The 22,327-nt window shown below is 40.1% G+C and overlaps 1 protein-coding gene across 2 annotated transcripts in view; it reads left to right on the top strand.

The window, feature by feature from the left end:
- DNTT (DNA nucleotidylexotransferase) overlaps positions 1-22,327 on the top strand; it is a 149,558-nt gene that overhangs the window by 95,578 nt on the left and 31,653 nt on the right. For both annotated transcript variants that reach the window (XM_065408452.1, XM_065408453.1), the window contains 2 exons: positions 11,880-11,982; positions 18,420-18,683. In XM_065408452.1, the coding sequence (XP_065264524.1) occupies positions 11,880-11,982; positions 18,420-18,683 (367 nt within the window). The remainder of the gene's footprint in view (positions 1-11,879; positions 11,983-18,419; positions 18,684-22,327) is intronic.

Here is a 22,327-nt window from a genome sequence, read left to right as displayed (position 1 = left end):
GAGTGTGTTCATCCTATTTGTTTGCATGTATTATTTCTATGTCTGGAGTTAGGAGAATAAGATATAAACTTGTATTACTGATGTATACATATTGAGTGGAAGCCATTAAGGGTGCTTCAGAAGCAATGAACTGTAAATGGCTTTGTTTACTTGCAAACCTTCCTGTGTATGTGTGGGCCAGCCCAGAAAGAATGGAGGCTGGGGTCTCACAGGACATGTGATCCTGTCACGTGATACTGGAATCCATCTTAAATCTGGTACTTTTCCATTTAGAAGGAGGGGTGGGGACCCAGAGAGACAAAAGATTCCCGCCTGGTGCCAAAGCTATAAAAGGGGGTGGAACAGGACAAGGGGGGCAGTCATGAGAAAGCCCCTGCTTACCACCTGAGATGTCTGCTGGAACTAACACGGACTGTACCAGGAGAATGGATTGGGCCCAGACTAGGAAGGAGTCTAATCTGTGAAAGGAGTTTATTGGAACATCTCTGAGGGTGAGATATTACCTGTAATCAGTTTCTTAATGTATTAGGCTTAGACTTGCGTGTTTTTGCTTCATTTTGCTTGGTGACTTACTTTGTTCTGTCTAGTATCAGAGGGGTAGCCGTGTTAGTCTGAATCTGTAAAAAGCAACAGAGGGTCCTGTGGCACCTTTAAGACTAACAGAAGTATTGGGAGCATAAGCTTTCGTGGGTAAGAACCTCACTTCTTCAGATGCAAGTCTGTTTGTTCTGTCTGTTATTACTTGAAACCACTTAAATCCTACTTTTTATACTTAATAAAATCACTTTTGGTTATTAATAAACCCAGAGTAGGTGATTAATACCTGGGGGAGCAAACAGCTGTGTATTTCTTTCTATCAGTGTTATAGAGGGCAGACAATTTATGAATTTACCCTGTATAAGCTTTATACAGAGTAAAACAGATGTATTTGGGGTTTGGATCCCACTGGAAACTGGGTGTCTGGGTGTTGGAGTGGTAACCTGCTGAGGTGTTTTTGGTTAAAGTCCGCAACTTTGGGGGTGTGGCCCAGACCCTGAGTCAGTGTTGCAGCAGGCTAGCGTGTCTGGCTCAACAAGGCAAGGTTCTGGAGTCCCAAGCTGGCAGGGAAAACAGGCTCAGAGGTAATTTCAGCACATCAGGTGATAGTCCCAAGGGGGTCTCTGTGACCGAACCCGTCACAATAATATCCAGCAAAATCAATAATCTTTCTAGTCTCTTGGGCCCAGATTTTTAGGTGTTGCTGCAGTTAGTGTTGCAATGCCCAACTGATTTAGGTATCTAAATCTCATGTTCAAAAGGGATTTAGGCATGTAGGAGCCTAAATCTCATCAGCTGTCAATGGGATTTTGGCTTCTGAGCAGAGCAACACCAAAATATCTTTTTTAAAAATCTGGGCCTGAAGCCTAGGAAGAGCACAGATGTTGGTGGCTGGATAAGTCAGCCTGTCACTGAAACCCTAATACATAACCATTGCCTCAGGTCCAGAGTTCAGACTAGGATTTTGAAAAAAACCATAGAAGAGTCTACCTTCAAATAACCAATCTTAGATTATACGTTGGTTCCAGTACCTTCAGTGAGACAATACTCTAGTAGGAGTTTCAGTTATGGGTTTCACTTGTAGTTAGCTGGTGGTATGTAATTTAGATGCTCATGTGGTGTGGACACATTCATAAAACTAGTAATTACTTAATTTAATATAGTCCTATTGTTTTTAATTCAAGAAGTTCCTGATAATCTGTGGCATTACTGCAGTGAATGAGAAAAATTCATGGGTATGAAATCCTGATCATATTGAATTCAAACGGAGTTTGTCATTAACTTCACTGGGGCCTGGATTTCCCTCTGAGTTCCCTGCGTCCCACACTTCAATACTAACAATTCAAGGACCTTCTCTTCCTATATTTGCCTATTAAGTCTGCAAAAGTTATAGTCCTAATTATTGTAAAAATCCTTTCCAGACCTGGGTGTGGAAGAGTGATCATTTCTGGGTCTAGTTTCTCACAAGGCAGGCTAACCTCTCACCATCCCACCATCCCCAGATTACCTGAAAACATTGGGGTGATATCAGCTGCCCCAACCAGTGCTCCTCCATGCATTAAAAGTCAAGATTCCTTGGCCTCCTCTACTGGGTGCTGTTGGTGTAGGGCCTGATCGACTCTCATTGACTGCAATGGGAGTTGGATCAGATCCATACTGAAGGGGAAGAACTATCCCCACAACAAATATTGAGGGGGCATTGAAGACCCCTAATGGGAAGGGGGGTCTTAAAAGGGTGTGAATGTATATATGTGTAATTACATGTGTATGCCTACCCTGCACATTGAAGATACACATTCAAATTAGAGTATGTCTAATTTAACAGTAATATGTATTGTATACTATCAGTAAATGATTCAGTTGTCATATCTAAAAATAACTATCCTTCTGCCTACAAAATCTGTTTGCCACTTAAACAAAAGGTGATTTTGCTGTACCTCTATTTGTTAGTTCCATTAACTCTGTGCATCATTCTGCAACATTTATTCCCTTTTCCATTGTCAGATTGTCATCACTTTAGCAATTGCATTTGGTTTTCATAGACAGTTATACATGTGGTTATCTATAGTCAAGGGCTTCTTTAGGTGGCATCATAAATTTTCAGATCACTTGAGGATGTATCTGTCTATAAGCTCTCTTCCTTGCTTTTCCCAAAAGAAGTATGTTGTGGGACATGCACTTAATTTAACATGTTGTAAATTCCCATATTTCTTCCCACAATTAAAGGACTTACCATTTTCTTTTATATCAGCTTCCAGTATCTCAGTTGGTGTTCAGCCCACTCTACAAATGACTTTCAGCAGGATTCATTTTAATCTAAGTTCTTTGGGGGATTTTTTTTATCTCGTTATGTTTTGTTCACACTCTCCATATGATATCTTAAACCCATGCTCCATGCAATTCGGGACTGGGATTCTTCTTTACTAGTTATCCCAGCTTTCCCTATCAGAAAATGATGCAACAAGAAAAGGACTGGAGGCCTTAAGAGCTATGTTATATATAGTGCATATTGGTTGTGCAACAATTCCTGATGGGCTGATTGTTTCGCTGTCTTTCCTGATAGCCATCATTCTCTGACAGCTATTTCACAGCTGAGGTTTCTTCTTACTCAATGAAAAGGCAGGGAAATGATATAGGTAAAAATATCCATTAGCATTATTTATACAGTTTAAATGTGTGAAATGAGAATATATTGTAAACGTGACTCTACTATTTTGGTAAGTACAGCCTAGCTCCCTCACACTGTAAACTCAGAACATTATCTAATATCCAGTGCTTATTAGCTTATGTACTCTCCTCCACACTCTCCTCTTAATTTTAGCTGAGAAAGAAAAGTCTAAAAGAGCAAGAAACCTGACACTGTACATTCTAAATATTTCTAGAGTCTTTCTATTTTCTATTATTCCTTCCTATAAAACATTATTATGACATACATTGTAGACAAGGTCTCTCAGACATGTTAATGGAGTCTTATATTGTTGAATGAATGATATATTTGATGCTTGATGGTCTGTTATGTAATGGACTCTTAGTTCATTCACTGGGACATTGATCAGGTTATGATCTTTATCATGTAATGCTGTTTACCAGATATTGACAATGGTTAGCTGTTGTTTTTGTAGGCAGTGATTCTGGAAGTTCTTATGTACATGCTTAATTATATGCACATGAATAGTCCCTTTGAACTCAGTTGGAATACTCACGTGTAAAGTAAAGCATGTATGTAAGTGCATGCAGCATTGGGCCCTCACGGATCACATTCAGCATTTATTATGCTCCCATGCTAACAATGAGTTTTGCCTGAGTATGGAGTAGGTAAGCTTGCTGAATAGATAGTGGCTTGGCTGTGATATGAATGTTGCAAACTGAACAATTTTTAAAATGGAAATGTTCCATCTGTTTCTCTGAGAAACACAAATAGAAATTGGCTGGCCTGCTTTTAATCTAGGCATTGAGAATTTAGAGCCAGTGGGCCAAATTCATCCCTGGTGATTTGTCTCAGCAACTACCTGAAAACCTTTTTTCTCCTTTTAAATATTGAGTGCCTTTTTTCCCCCTAGTGAGAACATTCTAGTGCCCTTCGCAAGATGCATTTGTGGGCTGGTTAAATTCCAGTATATGGCAGCTCTGAGGAAAGATTTCTTTGACTGGCCTGAAAACACTATTAGTAAATCACATTCCTGCTCAAGAACTTCCAAACAGCAGAACAATATTCACTGGGTTTCTAATTATAAATCAGCCAAACAATTTGCTCTTTAGTAGAGAAGGACAGGTCTGAGGTGAATGATTCAACTTGTATACACTTTCTTCACACAAAAATAAAATCAAGCAGTCTTGATTAAGAAGGATTTGTAAAAACTATAATAATCCCATTATCAATGTAATATGAGCCTGGAAGATTATTTTAAAAATGTTGGCTATAAAGAAGAATCACCAAGTGCTGCTATCATATAACTTAAATAAATGGAATACCTATTGCTCACAGAATCATAGATTTTAAAGCCCGAAGGGATCTTTATGATATTCTAGTCTGACCTCATCTATAACAGAGGCCATAGAATTTCACTCAGTGGTACTTGCATCAAGCTCATAACTTCTGGTTGAGCCAGAGAATAATTTTTAGAAAGATATCCAATCTTGGTTTAAAGACTTCAGGTGATTGCGAATCCATATGCCCCTAGGTAAATTGTTCCGGTGGTTAATTACCCTGACTGTGTGTGTGTGTGTTTATATATATATAAAAAAAAAGCTTTATTTTTCGTCTGAATTCACTTTAGCTTCAGTTTGAAGCTGTTTATTATGCCCTTGTATTAAGAGAATTCTCGCCTCCCATCCCCCATAGGCACTTATAGACTATGATCAAGTGTCCTCTTTGTAAAACTAAATAGAACTACTTGTTAATTCAGATATTCTTGGTATGCAGGAAGACTCATGTGGGTTTAAAGGAACTTTTAGTAGGTAATCTGGCTGATTTTTTTCAGCTTCCAGGCAGGACTGATTTGGTTTCCTCATTCCTAAACTCTTCTTGACTCTTTAAGATGATTCTTAAGTGAGCTTTTTGAACATTATGGATAGTTCCTAAAACACTGAGTTGTGATTGGGGCAGAAGTTTGTATATAGTCCCTGATCCAGTAAAACTCATAAGGTTACTGTGTTTTCCATAATAGTCTCTTATCGAAGTCCTGACCAGTACTAATACTGCTTAGATTGCCAATATAGATCATTCAGGTTTATTCCACAATATACAACATGTGTTGACCAAGCAGGAATTTTTTATGGAGACCAGAACAAGCTTCTAGAAATATCAAAACAAATATGTACATTTTGAAAGATTGTCGGGAGAAACCGAGAGAGCGCTAGGGCTAGGAAGAAATATACAAGTAGAAAGGTTTCAGAGTGGTAGCCGTGTTAGTCTGTATCAGCAAAAACAACAAGGAGTCCTTGTGGCACAAGTAGAAAGGATACTACAGCATTAACTTAAAGAAAAAATTAAATGGAGAAAACATCTGTTTTTTTCCACAGTATGGTTCAAAATACAAAGTAATTAGTAGATAAAATGTTGTGCAAAAAAGGAAAGCACCATATCTGATGTAATGATGCCTAATAGAAAAGTAAAGGTGGATGAAGCCAGTAAGAGAGAGGTGGAAATCATTGGGCTGTGTTTATGAAAAATCTAGGAGAGTGGCCTCCCTCCAAGCCAAAGGGGGAGAAACCACCCTCTGCTCCCTGGTGGGCAGAGCCGGGCTGGGCCTGCCCCTTGTGCCAGAAACTGAGAGGTGGGACAGGAAGTATAAGAAGAGGGGCCTCCGGCTTAGTTGGGCCAGAGCCAGTAAAGGAGACAGCCAGATGTCTCTAGTCTGCTGTAGGCCTCCAGCTGTGCTACCGAGTCAGGTAGCACCCTGACCCTAGAGGAGACTGAGTGCAGAGAGGAGCTGCTGGGATTGTCAGCTGCCATTTACCCAGAGAAGACTGAGTGTGGAGAAGAGCTGCTAGGATTGCTAGCTGCCGAATACTCCAAGGAGAGATGGAGGACCCTTGGACCATGGAGCCCAGTCCCAGACTGTGGAAGGAAGTAGCCCAGGGAAACCAGACTTTACTCAGATTTGCTGTTAGAACACGAGTTAGGGATCTCACTGAAATACACTGCTGACCCAGTGGTGGAGCCCTCCATCACTGTCAGGGCCCTAGGCTGGGACCCGATGGAGTAGGATGGGTCCAGGTCCCCCTACCCCCTGCTTCCAACCCTCCTCTTCCCCTCCCTGCATGGGGTGGCAGCCTCCCCACCTGAGGCTGAATGGCCTGTTTGCCTGCGGTCTGCCCAGCCAGAGAGCTGAGCCCTAGACTGCTTACTGCTCTTCCCTGCCTGTGGACCAGAGGCCCCAAGACTGTTTACTGTTCTGTCCTGCCCAGAGAGCCAGATCCCCATAGACTGGGCAGGGCAGAGTGACAAACAGAGTGCCAGAGCCTTTAAACTGCTTAGTGTCCTACCCCACCCAAAGGGCTGGGGCCCTAGCCCAGTGATTTGCTAATTCCCCTGCTACTTGACTGATCACTGTGACATAGTGAGGCAGAGTGGCCTCCCTCTGAGCCAGATGGGAAAGGATGACTGCCAACCCAGTACAAGAATAATGAAAGAAAGACCTAGATGATATCAGAAAATGTCAACAAGAGACTTGGTAACTAACAGGGGCACCAAGGAGGAGATGGTGGTGGTGATTGAAGAATATATCACTTAGAAGTAAGATTTTCAAGGCAGGAACTATGTCTTCCTTTTTTGTGTGAACAGGGCGTAGCACACGGTGGGTTCTGGTGAGATGCAAACAATAAATAATAATATTTAAGCACACCAAAATATCACTCGTAAAGGCTATGAATTGGTTCTAGTCTAAAGCCATTTAAAACTGTATCAGATCTATCTGAAGGTATTGTATAGTATTTTATTTTACTTTCCTATTATATGTTTGGATGCTATAAGCAATTATTCTGACAAACATAAGATGTTGCTCTTTGTTCTGTATTTCTTACACTACAAGGGCATGGAAAGTTAAGATAAGATTATATTTTACCTAAATGGGAGCATATAAATGGAAATCCAGTATCTTCCTCCATATCCATTTGAACTCTATATAAGCATGGTATACTAAATGGTTTCCAGGGTTTTGACACATTACTCTTCTCTGCAAAAACATTGTTCAAGGCATTCCATTAGTGAACCTTTTGTGTGTTAGCAAAATGCCACTCCATCTAACCTTAACAAAATTCAGTGGCAGCCTGCTCCATTCTTTGAATTGAATTAAAAGCAACTAGTTGTCCAGATCAGTGATGATATGACATGGTCATTAAAGTGAAATAAAGAGGTCCCAAAAATATACTCTACATGTAACTCAAAGTATTGCATGTGTTGTCCTTATGGAAAAATATCATCTGAGTTGTCAATTACATTATCCTTTAATCAATATTATTCATGTTCCATAATAATGCTATACCAGTATGGTGACTTGGAATTTAGATATTTTTTTTTTAAATAAGCAAACCCCAACAACATAAGATTAATTGAATAGTAAGAAACACTTATCAACTTTATACAAGTTTAGTTTAACAGGAATTGAATACATATTTAAACATTCTGCCTTTTATATTCTTAAGGCTTGCCTCCATATCAGCACAGATGATTAGGACAGTCCCTATTACTGTGTGCTCAATCCTGCAAGGTGCTGTGCACTCTGGCCCCAATCTAGAAAAGCACTTGAGCACACGCTTAACTTTAAATCTTGAAGTCTCAAGGGGACTATGCGCATGCTGAAAGTTAAGCAGCGCATAAGTGCTCTGCTGGATTGGGACCAGAGTGCTCAGCAGCAGCAATGTCATTTGCTATTGAGCAAAGGGGGCAGTTGCCCCCTCCCCTCCCAGACTTTGGTATGCTCCTTCCACAGACTCTTCACAGATCCATATACTCCATTATGTTTTCCACTTTTTACTCCCCCCCCCCCCCCCCGACTTTGGATGCGATCCTTAGGAAAGCAATAATTGCCTAGTTTTTCTCATTTTGTGGTGCTGTTTGGGACAGAAAATATTCTGTGTGGCTGGCATAACTCTGCCCCACCACCCAGAATTTTTCTGAAATTAGACCCCCTACTCAGCACCTTGCACAATCAAGCCCCATATGCACTAGTTGTACAGTGCCAGAAACTCCCATATCAATTCCATGGATGAAATCCTGACCCTCTTTAATCAATGGCACAATTCTCATTGGATTCAATGGAGACAGGATGTCACCCCTTATGCACTTTCCTGAGTGTGCATAATGTATAGGCCTTAAACATTTATTCGTCTTAAACACATTATGCAAAATTTGAACCTAATAAATTATTATCCTATTTTGAGGCGGGAACAACCAACAAGTGTAGAATGAAATAAACTCTTTGGTAAATATTGTAGAGGGAAATTAGGCTGAGAGTCTCCCAGTAGTGATCTGACTGTGCAAAAAAGAGTGTAAATCCAATGAGAGTTAATTTGATCGAGAATCTGGAACACTGGTATGACAATAACTTGTACCTTCTACTACAGAAGTTGGTCCAATAAAATATATTATCTTTCCTAACTTGTCTCTCTAATAACCATTATAATAATTATATTCTTTTTATGTAGTGCTTTTATATTAGCCCTAAACACTCTAACATCATGTATGATAAAGCATTTTAATAAGTGCCCTATGTTTGGCCAAACAGTAGAAAAAATAAATGTACTCATGGAACTTTAGAGGCAAGTACAGTATAGTTGCCTGAGCATGTTGAGCTATTAGCCCAAATTAGGGTTGCCAACTCTGACTCAAGCTATTCTGGGAGGTTTTTTCCCCCCCCAACATGACATAATGTCATTTTCTTAAAATATCCTATTAAAGTCTCCTGGATTGCTTTCAGTAGTGTCCGGGAGCTAGATGCCAATTCCAGGAGACTCCAGGCCAATCCTGGAGGGTTAGTAACCCTAGCCCAAATTGCTACATAGAGGTGTGGAGGGGCAGAGATTACTATGCCAGTGCACAGGTCATAATGACAATAGCGGAGAAATGGTTTCAGCCCCAAGGCCTGTCTGTAGGTGAGGAAAGGAATAAGGTTCTTACCCTCTCAATTCCCTGCACAAAACATGATTATTTTGTTGTGCAAGAATGATTTTCCTCTAATGACACTCTTAGGGAGACAATATGGACTGGTGGCTAGGGCACTGGATGGGAGTAAGGAGACCTCCTCTTTATTCTTGGCTCTTCACTGGCTGGTATGTATGACATTGGGCAAGTCATCTTACCTCTCTGGGTCTCACTTTCCACTTCTCTAAAATTGGGAAAGTAATTGCCTCCCTGAAAAGCGTTTTGAGACATTTAAATGAAAATTGCTATATAAAAGCTCTGTATATAATTATAGTTTGCAGTGTTGAAATTATGTTGGTCCCATGATACAAGAGAGACAAGGTGTGTGAGGTAATATCTTTTATTGGACCATCTTCTGTTGGTGAAAGAGACAAGCCTTCGAGCCCCACGGAGTTGGTGTGACCTGAAAAAGCTTTGTGGAGCTTGAAAGCTTTTCTCTTTCGCCAAGAGAAGTTGGTCCAATATTACCTCTCCCGCCATCTCTCTCTGTATAATTATAATTCTAATAATTTACAATATAATGGATTCCATCTTACAGCATAAGTGAAAATCTGTTGCGTGGAATATTTTAAAATTATTTTAACTTCTCAAGGTTTGAACTGCTGTTCTGACTTTGTGCCTAGACTCATGCTTTATTTGAAATTTCTTTTTAAATCATTTCCACCTTCTTAAGAGATTTTGACTTAGTTTGTGCAGTCACTGCACAATAGTTGCATTATCGTAAGTTAGTCTGCTTGTCAAATGTAAAACTGATTTTCATTTCCTTATAGCTCTCTGCTGCATCTACTCTAGCATCTTGCCTGTCAATCATATGATTTCCTGTCATATGGATGCCAGTTGACATGCCTGTCAGCCATATCAATTCTTACAAATATTCCAGGTTTAAGGAAATCTGATTCAGTTTTACGAAACATTGTAGGAGAAAAGAGTATTTGGTTAAATCATAATGCTAGCTCCCACACACTTAAAATGAAAATCTTTTGTCTTGGATATTTCCAATTTTCAGACACACTGTGCGACAATTATTTCACATTGTTTGTTTCCTAGAGCTCTGTCACTTACTTTTGAATGAGTCATTTCCCCACAGTTTCATTGACTTGATTGCCTTGAAGCTTAAATGTGATTTAGGAGGAAAAATTCTCTTTGCAGTGTGCCAGAGGAACTTGGACCCCAGCTGGGAATAATGCAAAACTGAAACTCACACCTGAATTATATCATAATATATGGAAGTTCCATACTATACACTGTATGACATATAGAATATTGACTATGAATGCACCAAGAGTGTAATTCGCTTATCTTGCATAATGTTTAAGTAACAAGACTCTCTCTGGAAGAAATGCTGGTAGACCGGAGAGGTAAAATCTACTCCTCCAACACAGGGCCAGGAGTCAGGGCTGCAGTAAATTGCACTCCATCCAGTTGCTGCTACTACAGGCTAATGAGCTGGAGCAGTGATTCCAGCTCCTCTATACTAAATGCACAGGTTTGGGGGCCACTAGATCTGTTGCCAATACAGGTTGCATGACTTTTGATCCCGTACCTGCTCAATCACAGATCTTTGAGATGGCCTAGGCAGCGACTATGCAGAGATGTGCAAGCAAGCCTGGTGGCAGCGTTTAAACTGGGATGAACACTTCATGCTGGTTCTACACTCCACAGGTGAACTTCACCCTCACATAAGTCACTGCACCTCAAATGCTTTAAAAATCTAAAGATGACTCCCATTATATCTTGTTCTTTACTTGCTAACACCAGTCAAGCTCTGACTTCAACAGGAACATTACTGGGCCCCTACTTAGCACAAGTATAATTCTTTTAATCTCCAAAACTCATTTATAAATATTAATTTGTTAATCCTCCCAAAAGACCTAGAGAGAGGTGTCAGGTTCTAGTTCATGATTATTAATCTCTGTTATGTCGAATTACTTTGATATGCTGGCCTTTAACATTTACACCATAGTATGAACTTGTCAAAATGAATCAATCTTGAGGGTGTACAGGGCAAGCTGGACACTTGGATTTAAGTAAAGAAAGACAAGAGACCATCACATAAGAAAATTCTTTTTTCTCCAAATAACATTTCCAGTTAAACTGATTAACATGGGAGTCGGGACTAGACTGTAGAATCTTTATTCACCATGGTAAACAATCATATGCGTAGTCCCATTAAAGTTGAACTATTCTGTTAAAACAAAACAGACATTTTAAATAGAAGAAATTTTATGCCCCTCATAATAGGGAGGAATACAATTACCTGTAATCACACTTTTTGTTAATTCAAAATGTTCCATCAAAATCTAAAGAATGTTAGCGTCTACAGCAGTTAGATTGGCAAGTTTATCAGCTGTTACTGCTCTGGGTTCATAATATATACTATTATATCCTGATTATGATCCTCCTTCTTTTCTAAGATTTGAAGAGAGAAATTTAACATCTCAAGTTACCAAAAGGATCTGTATTATCTAGTTTGAACAACAGAAGAAATACATCAAATACTGTAAATTATTGCTTAACAAAGAACAGTGACAGGTCTGATAAAAGAAATAGATTCCATTTTTCTTATATTTGAAGAAACATTGCTATCATTTTATCCTGCAAACTCTTCTTATAATGCAGCAAAAATATTCTCTTTGAAAGTAAGGCTGAAATTCAACAGGAACTTTACTGTTTTATTCTTCCTATGTATTCTTGCTAGGGGTAAGAAGATTGGACATGATGTCGATTTTCTGATCAGCAGTCCGGGGCTAGGACAAGAAGAAGAAGTTTTACATAAAGTGATTGACTTATGGAAAAAGCAGGTATGAAGCAAATAATATTTGGATACAAAAGAATTTTGTTAACAGCACTGGATTCAGCATTGTAAGCTGATGTAGAGATAGGTGATGAGTGCCTTAGAAATGATTGTTACTAATATTTAACTCTCCAGGAAGGATTTGAATATTAGATGGTGCAGGTGCCTCAAACTATTTTAGCTCAATAAATATGGTCCCTTGGGAATAATCAATCTGCTACTTCTCCTTACATTCATTACTAGTAAAAATATCACTATAAATTTAATTTCTGTACTGTTCAAAGGGATTGATTACAAGTCAGGCACCTTCTTTGTTGTCTTTCATATGAAATGTAATAGTATTTGTATTTGGAGGACATATTGCTTTCAGAGTCACTTTTCTTGGCATTAAATTGGAAATCATTTTGCTTCATGTAAAAGGGGAACTCTCTTTGTGAGGTAAATTGTCGAAAGCCCAGAAGCTAAGTAAGATCAGCTTTCAGTTCAAGTGGTAGAGAGAGGATAATTTTAAATTAGTTCTGGAATTCTATGTATTTTTCAGTGTGTTAATGAGGAACAGACATCAAACGATTCAATGGTTTGGAAATGCCTCCAAACAGATACCTGTGAAGGTGGTCCAGAACTTTTGAGCCGACCAAATGCTATCCTACCAACTTTCTCAGTAGATCCTGGATCCTTCTCCATGGGCACACAACACAGCCCTAGCTCCCTTCCTCCAGTCAGCTTCCAATCTCTGAAGAAGTTCCAAGCCTCCCTTCTGAGGCCTGGGCTTCCACCTTACTTATGCTCAGTATACTTATTGGGACAGATCCTCAGCAAGTGTAAATTGCCTTAACTCCATTGAAGTCCATGGAAGATCTGCTGAGGATCTGTGCTGTTATTATTGATGTTATTTATTTAAAGCTTCTTTCATGGGGACCCCACTCACTTTATACAGGGCAAAGTACACTGTCTTCTGGGCAGCTGTCTTTAGACTTCAAATAGGAGCACTGGGAGGGCTCTCCAGAACTATATAGCTCAGGGGTAGGCAACCTATGGCATGTGTGCCGAAGGCAGCACGCGAACTGATTTTCAGTGGCACTCACACTGCCCGGGTCCTGGCCACCGGTCCAGGGGGCTCTGCATTTTAATTTAATTTTAAATTAAGCTTCTAAACATTTTGAAACCTTATTTACTTTACTTACAACAATAGTTTAGTTATATATTATAGACTTATAGAAAGAGACCTTCTAAAAATGTTAAAATTTATGACTGGCACACGAAACTTTAAATTAGAGTGAATAAATGAAGACTCGGCACACCACTTCTGAAAGGTTGCCGACCCCTGATATAGCTAATGCCAGATTGAAAAAATGTGCCCTGCCTCCAGCTGGGGTAAGAGTCTGTACACTGAGTGCAGCACTTCATCCCCCCAGGAAACTTCCCACAGTACCCCTCTTATACTCGTGGGAGCAATGCTTATAAATCAAAGGAATCAGTCAGCCACACAAGCGGGCAGTGCAGTTCACCTTGTGCTGCTTTATTTAAACTAAGGGATAGGGAACTGAAAATAGAAAGCTGTTTAAAAAAGAGAGAGATAAAACTAGGCAGATGAAGCAGTGGGAAGAAGAGAGAGGACGGTAAGTAAAGAAAGGAGAAGGGGTTGATAAATGGATCAGGTTTCAGTTGGAGAAGACATGAGAGCGAAGAAATGGAGGAATGGGAGGTAGAGGTGGTGGTGGAGGAAGGGTGTAAGGTGGCAAAAAGAGCCAAGCCTAAATATACTGGGGATCAGTTTAAGTGATAGGCAGAGTCCCCGTCTCCCCCCCCACCCAAACAAAGAATCCCTGTTTATAGTATATAAATCTGCTGCTCGCACTGCTGGTTATGCTGCTTGAACTCAGTGCTATGTCACTTCTAATATGCATCTTCCTACTGTCAATGCTTGAGAAACTGGCTGCCAACAAAATCAAAATGCAAAACAAAGAGGAATTATACTCCTCCTGCCTTTTTTATTACCTTAGATTTATTTAAAAAAAAGGTGTAAAGCACTTTAATACTTTTTGACAGTAAACCTGTCTGCCTCCTTGTTGCTTTCCCACTTTTATGCTACTGCTTCAAAGCTCAGATGCATCAAAGAACGTCACTAAGGTCATGATGTTGACTTTCTTTCAACTGCTCTTAGTGAAAGATTCTGCAATGTTTAACTTGTAAACTATGGAAAAACGAATTTAAATAGTTTAGAAGGAGCTTTTTCTTAGTTGAAAAGTTTAGTGTTGCAGAATCTTTCTACTGAAAGCTGATAGAAAAACTAAGTGGGTAAGTCAACAACACCATATTGCTCTTTGATGCAGCAGCATCAAGGATAAGTGGGTCTAGAAACAGAAGATATGTCTCCTCTGAGCTTCAAAATGGAATGGTAAAATGGAAAAGCTGCAATGCGGTAGACAAGTTATCTTTTAATAGTTCAGTAATGCTTTAAAGATGAAGTAAGTGTGCTTCAAAGGCCATGTAAAATGACTTCCCCTGTGGGCTGCAGTTTGGAAGTCTCCTGGCCAGTAGTTTCTTAGCCATATGTGTCAATACAACTTTTTAATGCATCTACAGTATATAGTGTTTTCTATTTTTATTTTTTGTTAGAAGCATATCTAAATACGTTTCTCTTTATGTTGTTAAATATATACCTGTGACATAGCAGAGATAAATTTGCTGTAAGGATTTTAACGTTTGCATTCTCTCACTTAACATTTTTAACTGTACACACTTAACACTGCATTAGCACAGCTTGGCATTAATTTCCTTTTGGGTTTTTTTAAGAAAGACAAAGAATAACCAGCCTGTGCTGAATAATCTTAGCATTTAAATGGTCCAAATCAGACTCTGACATTCACACCTCATTGAGGGGAATGGATGGGAGAGGAGAGGTCTCATTGAAGTGAATGGCAGGGAGCTAAATAACAGGGCTAAGCTCAGTACTGGAGACTGTTCTATGCAGATCTGATTTAAAAGGGCAGCAACACATTTATTACCTGTGATGGCTGTATCCTGGCAATGGAAAAAAAATAGTTTGAAATGAAAGTTCAGAATTTGCAAAAACAACGTGTAACTTTCCCATACCAATAATTTTCTCCAGCTCTTGAAGATAAGGCTGTGGATTTTTGCTGTGTGTGTGTGTGTGTGTGTGTGTGTGTGTGTGTGTGTACAGCTGACAATTACAGTCTCTGTCATGCAAACTGTTTTTAGAGCAGACTAAACAGCAGCACTTGTGCCTTTCAGGCTTTTAAAGAAGAACATATTGTCAATCCTCAACTGGTATAAACTGGCATAGTTTATCTTCAATAGAATGATGCCAATTTCCACCACCTGAGAATCATGTCTATGTGATGTCACAAATGGGATTGGACTTCATTTAGCCCTGCTTAAAATTAATCTACAGAAGTGATAAATTTATTATTGTCCCCAAACTTCTACCACCCTGAATGTGATTATGGATTTACTCCAAAATGAGCACTTCTTTTGAAGTGCCGAAAAACCTGTTTTTTTTGTTTTGTGTTTGTTTTTTAAGTGTGGTATTATTTTTTTAAGTAGGAAAATTGTTCTACCTGTCCTCCAACTCCAACCTTCCACAAAATCCTCACTTGGTTTCGACAGTGCTGCAAATCTGTGTGATAAAATGTCTATGTTAATCTTCATTTAAAAATCTAAATCTGTAAATAAGGACTAAAGAAATGTACAGAATGTAGGTCAAAGAACTGGTGTTTGCAGAAGGCTGCAGATGCACTAATTTACATGGTGTAATGTAAATGTGCTGTTTTAAACCAGCAATATCCAGAGCTTTACTAGAGCTTCATGGCTGACTGCACACTCTAACAGTCTTTGTTTTTTTTTTTTTTATTATTAGTTTGTTTGAACCTAGAGAAGTGCTGTTTCAGCTGCATTTTATGGAACAATGGCAATGTCCAGCACCTAATCAAATTAAGTTAATTGGAAACATTATGCCAGTGGATGTGTCCTGGGCCTTGATTCCTATTTAAAAGTGGCATTCTGGCTTTTAAGTCAGATTTCAGCTGCTTGTGGAAGTCAGCACTTGTATAATTATTGCCTAATTCCCCCTTTTATTTATGTTAAAGTAGCTATTTGCAGCATGGTACATCTTTACATTTTCTTCCTTTTAACTTTTACAAATTGCCAAGCCATTTAACTATGGAAAAGCAATAAATAATCTATAGATGTGTAGTCCTGAAATAGCCTCCTAGTCACACTTACTACCCAACACTATCTGTGGATACTTAAAAATAACAGGAGTACTTGTGGCACCTTAGAGACTAACAAATTTATTAGAGCATAAGCTTTCGTGGGCTACAACCCACTTCTTCGGATGCATAGAATGGAACATACAGCAAGAAGATATTTATACATACAGAGAACATGAAAAGATAGAAGTAGCCATACCAACTGTAAGAGGCCAATCAATTGAGATACCTGTGGATACTTAGTATATAATCACTGGAGGACATAGCCCAATCAACAAGGGAAAAGGCAGAGCTCCAATACTGAATTACAGCTCTACAATTGCATGATGGAAACCAAAGTGAGCTAAGAAATGTTTTCTTGAAATGTCTAACATGAAAATGGGGAGCAGAAGATCAGACAAGAAACATCCTTCCCTTAAATTACAGGCAGTAGCTGTACTCACAGGACATTTCCCATCTTTCAAAACAGCTTGGGAGCTCTCTATTAGAGAAAAGAACAGGAGTACCTGTGGCACCTTAGCGACTAACAAATTTATTTGAGCATAAGCTTTCGTGGGCTACAGCCCACTTCATCGGATGCATAGAATGGAACATACAGCAAGAAGATATTTATACATACAGAGAACATGAAAAGATAGAAGTAGCCATACCAACTGTAAGAGGCCAATCAATTGAGATGAGTTATCAGCAGGAGGAAAAAAAACTTTTGAAGTGATAATCAAGATGGCCCATAGAAGGTGTGAGGATACTTAACATGGGGAAATAGATTCAATTAGTGTAATGACCCAACCATTCCCAGTCTCTGTTCAAACCTAAGTTAATGGTCTCCAAAGAGAGACTGCTGAACTTGAATTAATATGCAAATTAGATACCCTCACACCTTCTATGGGCCATCTTGATTATCACGTCAAAAGTTTTTTTTGTTTTTTTTTCTCCTGCTGATGATAGCTCATCTCAATTGATTGGCTTCTTACATTTGGTATAAAGAACAGGAGTACTTGTGGCACCTTAGAGACTAACAAATTTTTTAGAGCTAGCCCACGAAAGCTTATGCTCTAATAAATTTGTTAGTCTCTAAGGTGCCACAAGTACTCCTGTTCTTTTTTGCGGATACAGACTAACACGGCTGCTACTCTGAAACCTACATTTGGTATGGCTACTTCCACCTTTTCATGTTCTCTGTATGTATAAATATCTTCTTGCTGTATATTCCATTCTATGCATCCGATGAAGTGGGCTGTAGCTCATGAAAGCTTATGTTCAAATAAATGTGTTAGTCTCTAAGGTGCCACAAGTACTCCTGTTCTCTTTGCGGATACAGACTAACACAGCTGCTACTTTAATAGAGGTTTCAGAGAGCTACTGGAAGTTCTTCCCAAGAAAACCAATAGGATGCAGGTTAGAACTCACATTTCAGAACCTAGAAAGCAAGGTTGAAACCCTAGCAAATAAACTCACTATGATGGATAATAAATAGGGATGAATGGAAACTAAAACTAAATGAAAATCTATGGAGAAGGTCAGAAATAATATAACAATGGAGGTCACTGCTAGAAAGAAAATGATGATGAAATGGGGGATATGGGATGATCACAGGACAAAGCAACTTAAAAACCAAACTAGTGCCAAGAACACTAGAATTCTGGGCATTCGTCAGAGTGTTTTCGGGTTGTGGAAGGTGTCTCAGAAAATGAAATTACTGATAACTGGGCCTGATTGTGAAAGATGACCTGATGTGTATAATGCATTGCTATAGTAGTATAGGTCTTGCACCATCTTCTTTCTGAAAACCGACAGGTATGGGCACTGTCCATCTCCTAGACTGACAGCTCTGTTTGGAATTTGTCAGCCAGGACTATACCCTAAACAATGCAGACTTATTCAATCTTCCCAGATGTATGACATATGGGGATGCACCAACAATCCCCACCTAGGTAGTCTCTCCTGACATCAACCCCAAAATGTTTGGGTGGGGGGGGGGGGCAGAGTAGCAAACATTGCCTCCTGATCAGATGATCTCCCTCTCATGATCTGCTAAGATCTCCCCAACAGCTATGCAGCCCAGTCAACAAGAGCTGGTCTGCTGGGCTTCATGTTGCCAATATGCTGGGATTTGGCCTCTGGTGTACAGTACTGTGAGAACAGTAAAAACTACATAGGTGTGATTTCTAGCAAAATCAAAAGCAGTAAGCAGTGCTTTTCTTTTGTTTAGGGCTTGCTTTTATACTATGATCTCATTGAATCAACATTTGAGCAGGCAAAACTACCAAGCAGAAAAGTTGATGCTTTTGATCACTTCCAGAAATGCTTTGCAATTTTAAAATTACATCAGCAAAGAGTGGACACCAGCAGTTGTGATGCATCAAAAGAATCTGATAAGGCAGAAGTCAAAGACTGGAAGGCAATCCGTGTAGATCTGGTTGTAAGCCCCTTTGAACAATATGCATATGCTCTGTTAGGTTGGACTGGCTCCAGGGTAAGTAACTTCAAGAGCCTACATTTTTTTTTCTTTGAGCTACTAACCTATTTTTGTTGTTGCTGGACTATTCACAGTTGGTCGACTTTTAAAAATGTTCCTTTCTTCATATTTTTCTATTATCATCTTCTTCTTAACCAGTCATTAAGCAAAACATTATCCTAGCTTATGGTGACAGAGGCACCACTAACACTTAACTCTTTTAGCAGACAAATAATATATAACATCTATTTTCCATGAAGTTTAATTTCTGGGAATCATAAGCCCGATCTTTGGTGCACCTACAACCTTCTGCCACTCAAGCACTGCAAAGGGTTTAACTGGCCATCTGGGCAAAGGGGAATTCCCCAGGTGGCAAAGACTTTAGGGTTTAATAACTATTTTATAACTTTAAAATAAAATAATTTATTATTGGTACTGGTAGTTGATCTTGTGATTGATAGTTACTTTGCTAATTGGTAGCTGGTACTGTAATTGGTGGTATAATCGGTATAATATAAAATATTAAAAAATACAAAAATAAAGAAATAAAGAAATAAAATAAATTTTCAAAATGAAAAAGGCAATTTCAAAACTAAAAATCAAAATGTTACATTCTGAAAAGGTTTCCAAATATTTCTTTTTTTTTTTTTTAGAAATTTTGCCAAAATCAACACATTCCAACACAATGTCATTTTGTGATGGAAAAGTGTTCCACTGGAGAGTATTTGACTAGCTCTGCTCTACATCACTGCCCTCTGATGCCACTTATACTAGAGTAAATAGCCCTATTCAGTATGTGGGGATCGGGAGACACATCAGGGAGCTGCTTATAAAGTCAATTTGCAGGACTGGCCACAGCCTCCACATGATTTAGAGCAGCTATTGGACTTCTCTAAATGCCACTGATATAAGGTCCTCAAATGAAGCTCCACTGCTCCCCATCCCCTCCCCATCTCTGACACACCTCTTACACCAGGCCAGTAGTGGGGACGCACTAGTACAGGAGCCAACTGCAATACACTTGTATCAGCAAAGAGTTCCCCTCTGACAGATGAATTATATGCTGGGCTTTTGTGGCCCCATTATGGCTCCTATGGATGGCAGCAGTGAAAAAGGGCTGTAACACAGAAGGCAAGCTTTATATTATCTCAGTTTTACTTCTGTAACTGTGTCCATGCAGGAAGTGCTAAGCAGGGTTAAGGGTGTTCAGGAATCCTATAGTGAGATATGTGCTGTTCTAACTTACTTCTGTCTAGTAGAAATTCAGTGCAGAGATAATTTTACTGTAGAAAACACCTTCTTTTCCCTTCCATGGTCAACATTTTAAAAAAAGCCTATTTTGCTCCTATGTAAAACATAAAAAGAAATTCAGAAATTCAGTTGTTTATTAAAGAAAGAGAAGACTGACTGATGGATTCCCCTTTAATTAACCATTTTACAAACCTTTTCAGAAAAGGCAATTGAAACATCAAATTATTTCCCTTGCCCACTTGTAAATCCTATTTCTAATCTCCTAACCTCCTGTAGCCAATCCTTGAGATCTTAAATTAACCCTCTGTTTTGGCTTTATCGATTGTGTTTCATAGATTCCAGGGCTGGAAGGAACCAGTGTGATTAAATAGTCTGACCTCCAGTATAACACAGGCCATAGAACTTCCCCAAAATAATTCCTAGAGCAGATCTTTAAAAAAAAACACAACAACACCCAAACAAACAACTTGATTTAAAAATTGTCAGTGATGGAGAATCCACCATGACCCTTGGTAAATTGTTCCAGTGGTTAATTAACCCTCACTGTTAAAAATGTATGCATCATTTCCAGTCTGAATTTGTCTAGCTTCAACTTCTAGCCATTGGATCATGTTCTACCTTTCTCTACTCAACTCAAAAGCTCATTATTAAGTATTTGTCCCCCATGTAAATACTTATAGACTGTAATCAAGTCACCCCTTAACCTTGTCTTTCTGAACTTGTCAGGTCCTGCAGACTCAGACTCCCTCCCACTCTGGGAGTATTTGCTATGTGGGAAGGGTCTCTTTCCCCTCCCTCCCCAGGGATCACGCTCCTACACAGGGCCGTAGCAACAAAGAACGTGGCCCCCTCCGAACGGTGGCCCCCTCCGAACATATGTCCGGGCGGGGCCCCTTACAATGCAGAAACTGGAATGCGGTATTTATTTTGCCACTTTTAGGGGCCCCCTTCCTTGCGGGGCCCCCTCTGGTCGGAGGGTACGTAGGGCGCTCGCTACGCCTCTGCTCCTACACCACATTGCACCAAATCTGTGCCTTTGTCAATCACCATGAATGCCCTTAGGTAGGTACCCAGTGCTCTCTAAATGTCTCTACACCACTGAAAAAGCCTAAAATAACCAGCCTTTCTTGATTTAGAAAAATGGAGTTATTAGCAAGCAAACTGTGGGAGTCCAGTATATGCTTCATTTAAACTATTTCTTGTTACAATGCTATACCATTAGTAAGGCAACTAGTATCAGGCAAAGCTAATATAATGTAGTATTGTATGTCAAAATCAGGGCCGGCTCCAAGCACCAGCTTGGCAAGCAGGTGCTTGGGGCGGCCACTCCGGAGGGGGCGGCAGGTCCAGCTATTCGGCAGCAATTTGGCGGACGGTCCCTCACTCCCACTCGGAGCGAAGGACCTTCCGCCGAATTGCCGCCACAGATCGCGATCGTGGCTTTTTTTTTTCTTTTTGGCTGCTTGGGGCGGCCAAAATCCTGGAGCTGGCCCTGGTCAAAATAATATCCCTGTGAGTGTTCATTCATTATGGGACTACCATGAGACTTAAGTTAGATCCATTAAATGAAACAGGTAATGTACGAATGAATGCCAATTCATATTTCTGCATGTTATATGTCCAATAATGTTGACCTGATAAACTTCCTTATAAACGGTGAGCAGGGCCAGCTCCAGGCACCAGCCGACCAAGCACGTGCTTGGGGCGGCACCTTGGAAGGGGCGGCCAATCTTGGGGTGACGGGGGGCGCTCGGGGTTTTTTGTTTTTTTTTTGGCTCGGTGGGGCGGCGCTCAAGGTTGCTTGTTTGTTTGTTTTTGTTTCAGTGGCGCGGCACTGGTGGGGGCTTCGGCGGCGCAGCACTGGGAGGGGGGCTGGCGCGGCACTGGGGGTTTGGGTGGCGTGGCGCTTGGGGGGGGGACGGCGGTTTAGGCGGCACGGCGCTCGGCGGAGGGGCGGGGGTTTCAGCGGCCCGGCCCGGCACTCGGGGAGGGGCAGGGATTTCGGCAGCGCGTCGGGGGGGGGGGGTTTCGGCGGCGCGGCGCTGGGGGGGGCGGGGGTTTCTGCGGCGCTGGGGGGGGGTGTTCCTTTTTTTTTTTGCCTGGGCGGCAAAAAAGTTAGAGCCGGCCCTGACGGTGAGGTAGGCTTTTTCATACACACACATTTTTAAAGTAGTTTTAAATTGATCTAACTTACCTGGTACTTCAGTTGGTGAGACTATAAATCTTTGTGCAGCCTCTGAAAACATTCATTTTATGAAGGTCTTGTTTAGCTGTACTGAATCTGTCCAGAATATGTCTCTTAGCAGAAGATGGTTGTTAATCATGCCATTTTAAAATCCATTCATTTATCATTTGGATTGGCATTCTAACACTTATGCATATTAAGCAACAAAGTGAGTACTCAATTTGGT

Source organism: Emys orbicularis, chromosome 7 (genome assembly GCF_028017835.1).
Source record: "Emys orbicularis isolate rEmyOrb1 chromosome 7, rEmyOrb1.hap1, whole genome shotgun sequence".
Lineage (NCBI taxonomy): Eukaryota > Metazoa > Chordata > Testudines > Emydidae > Emys > Emys orbicularis.
The sequence above is the reverse complement of the archived record's forward strand: the minus strand, read 5'-3'. Positions and strand labels throughout refer to the sequence as shown.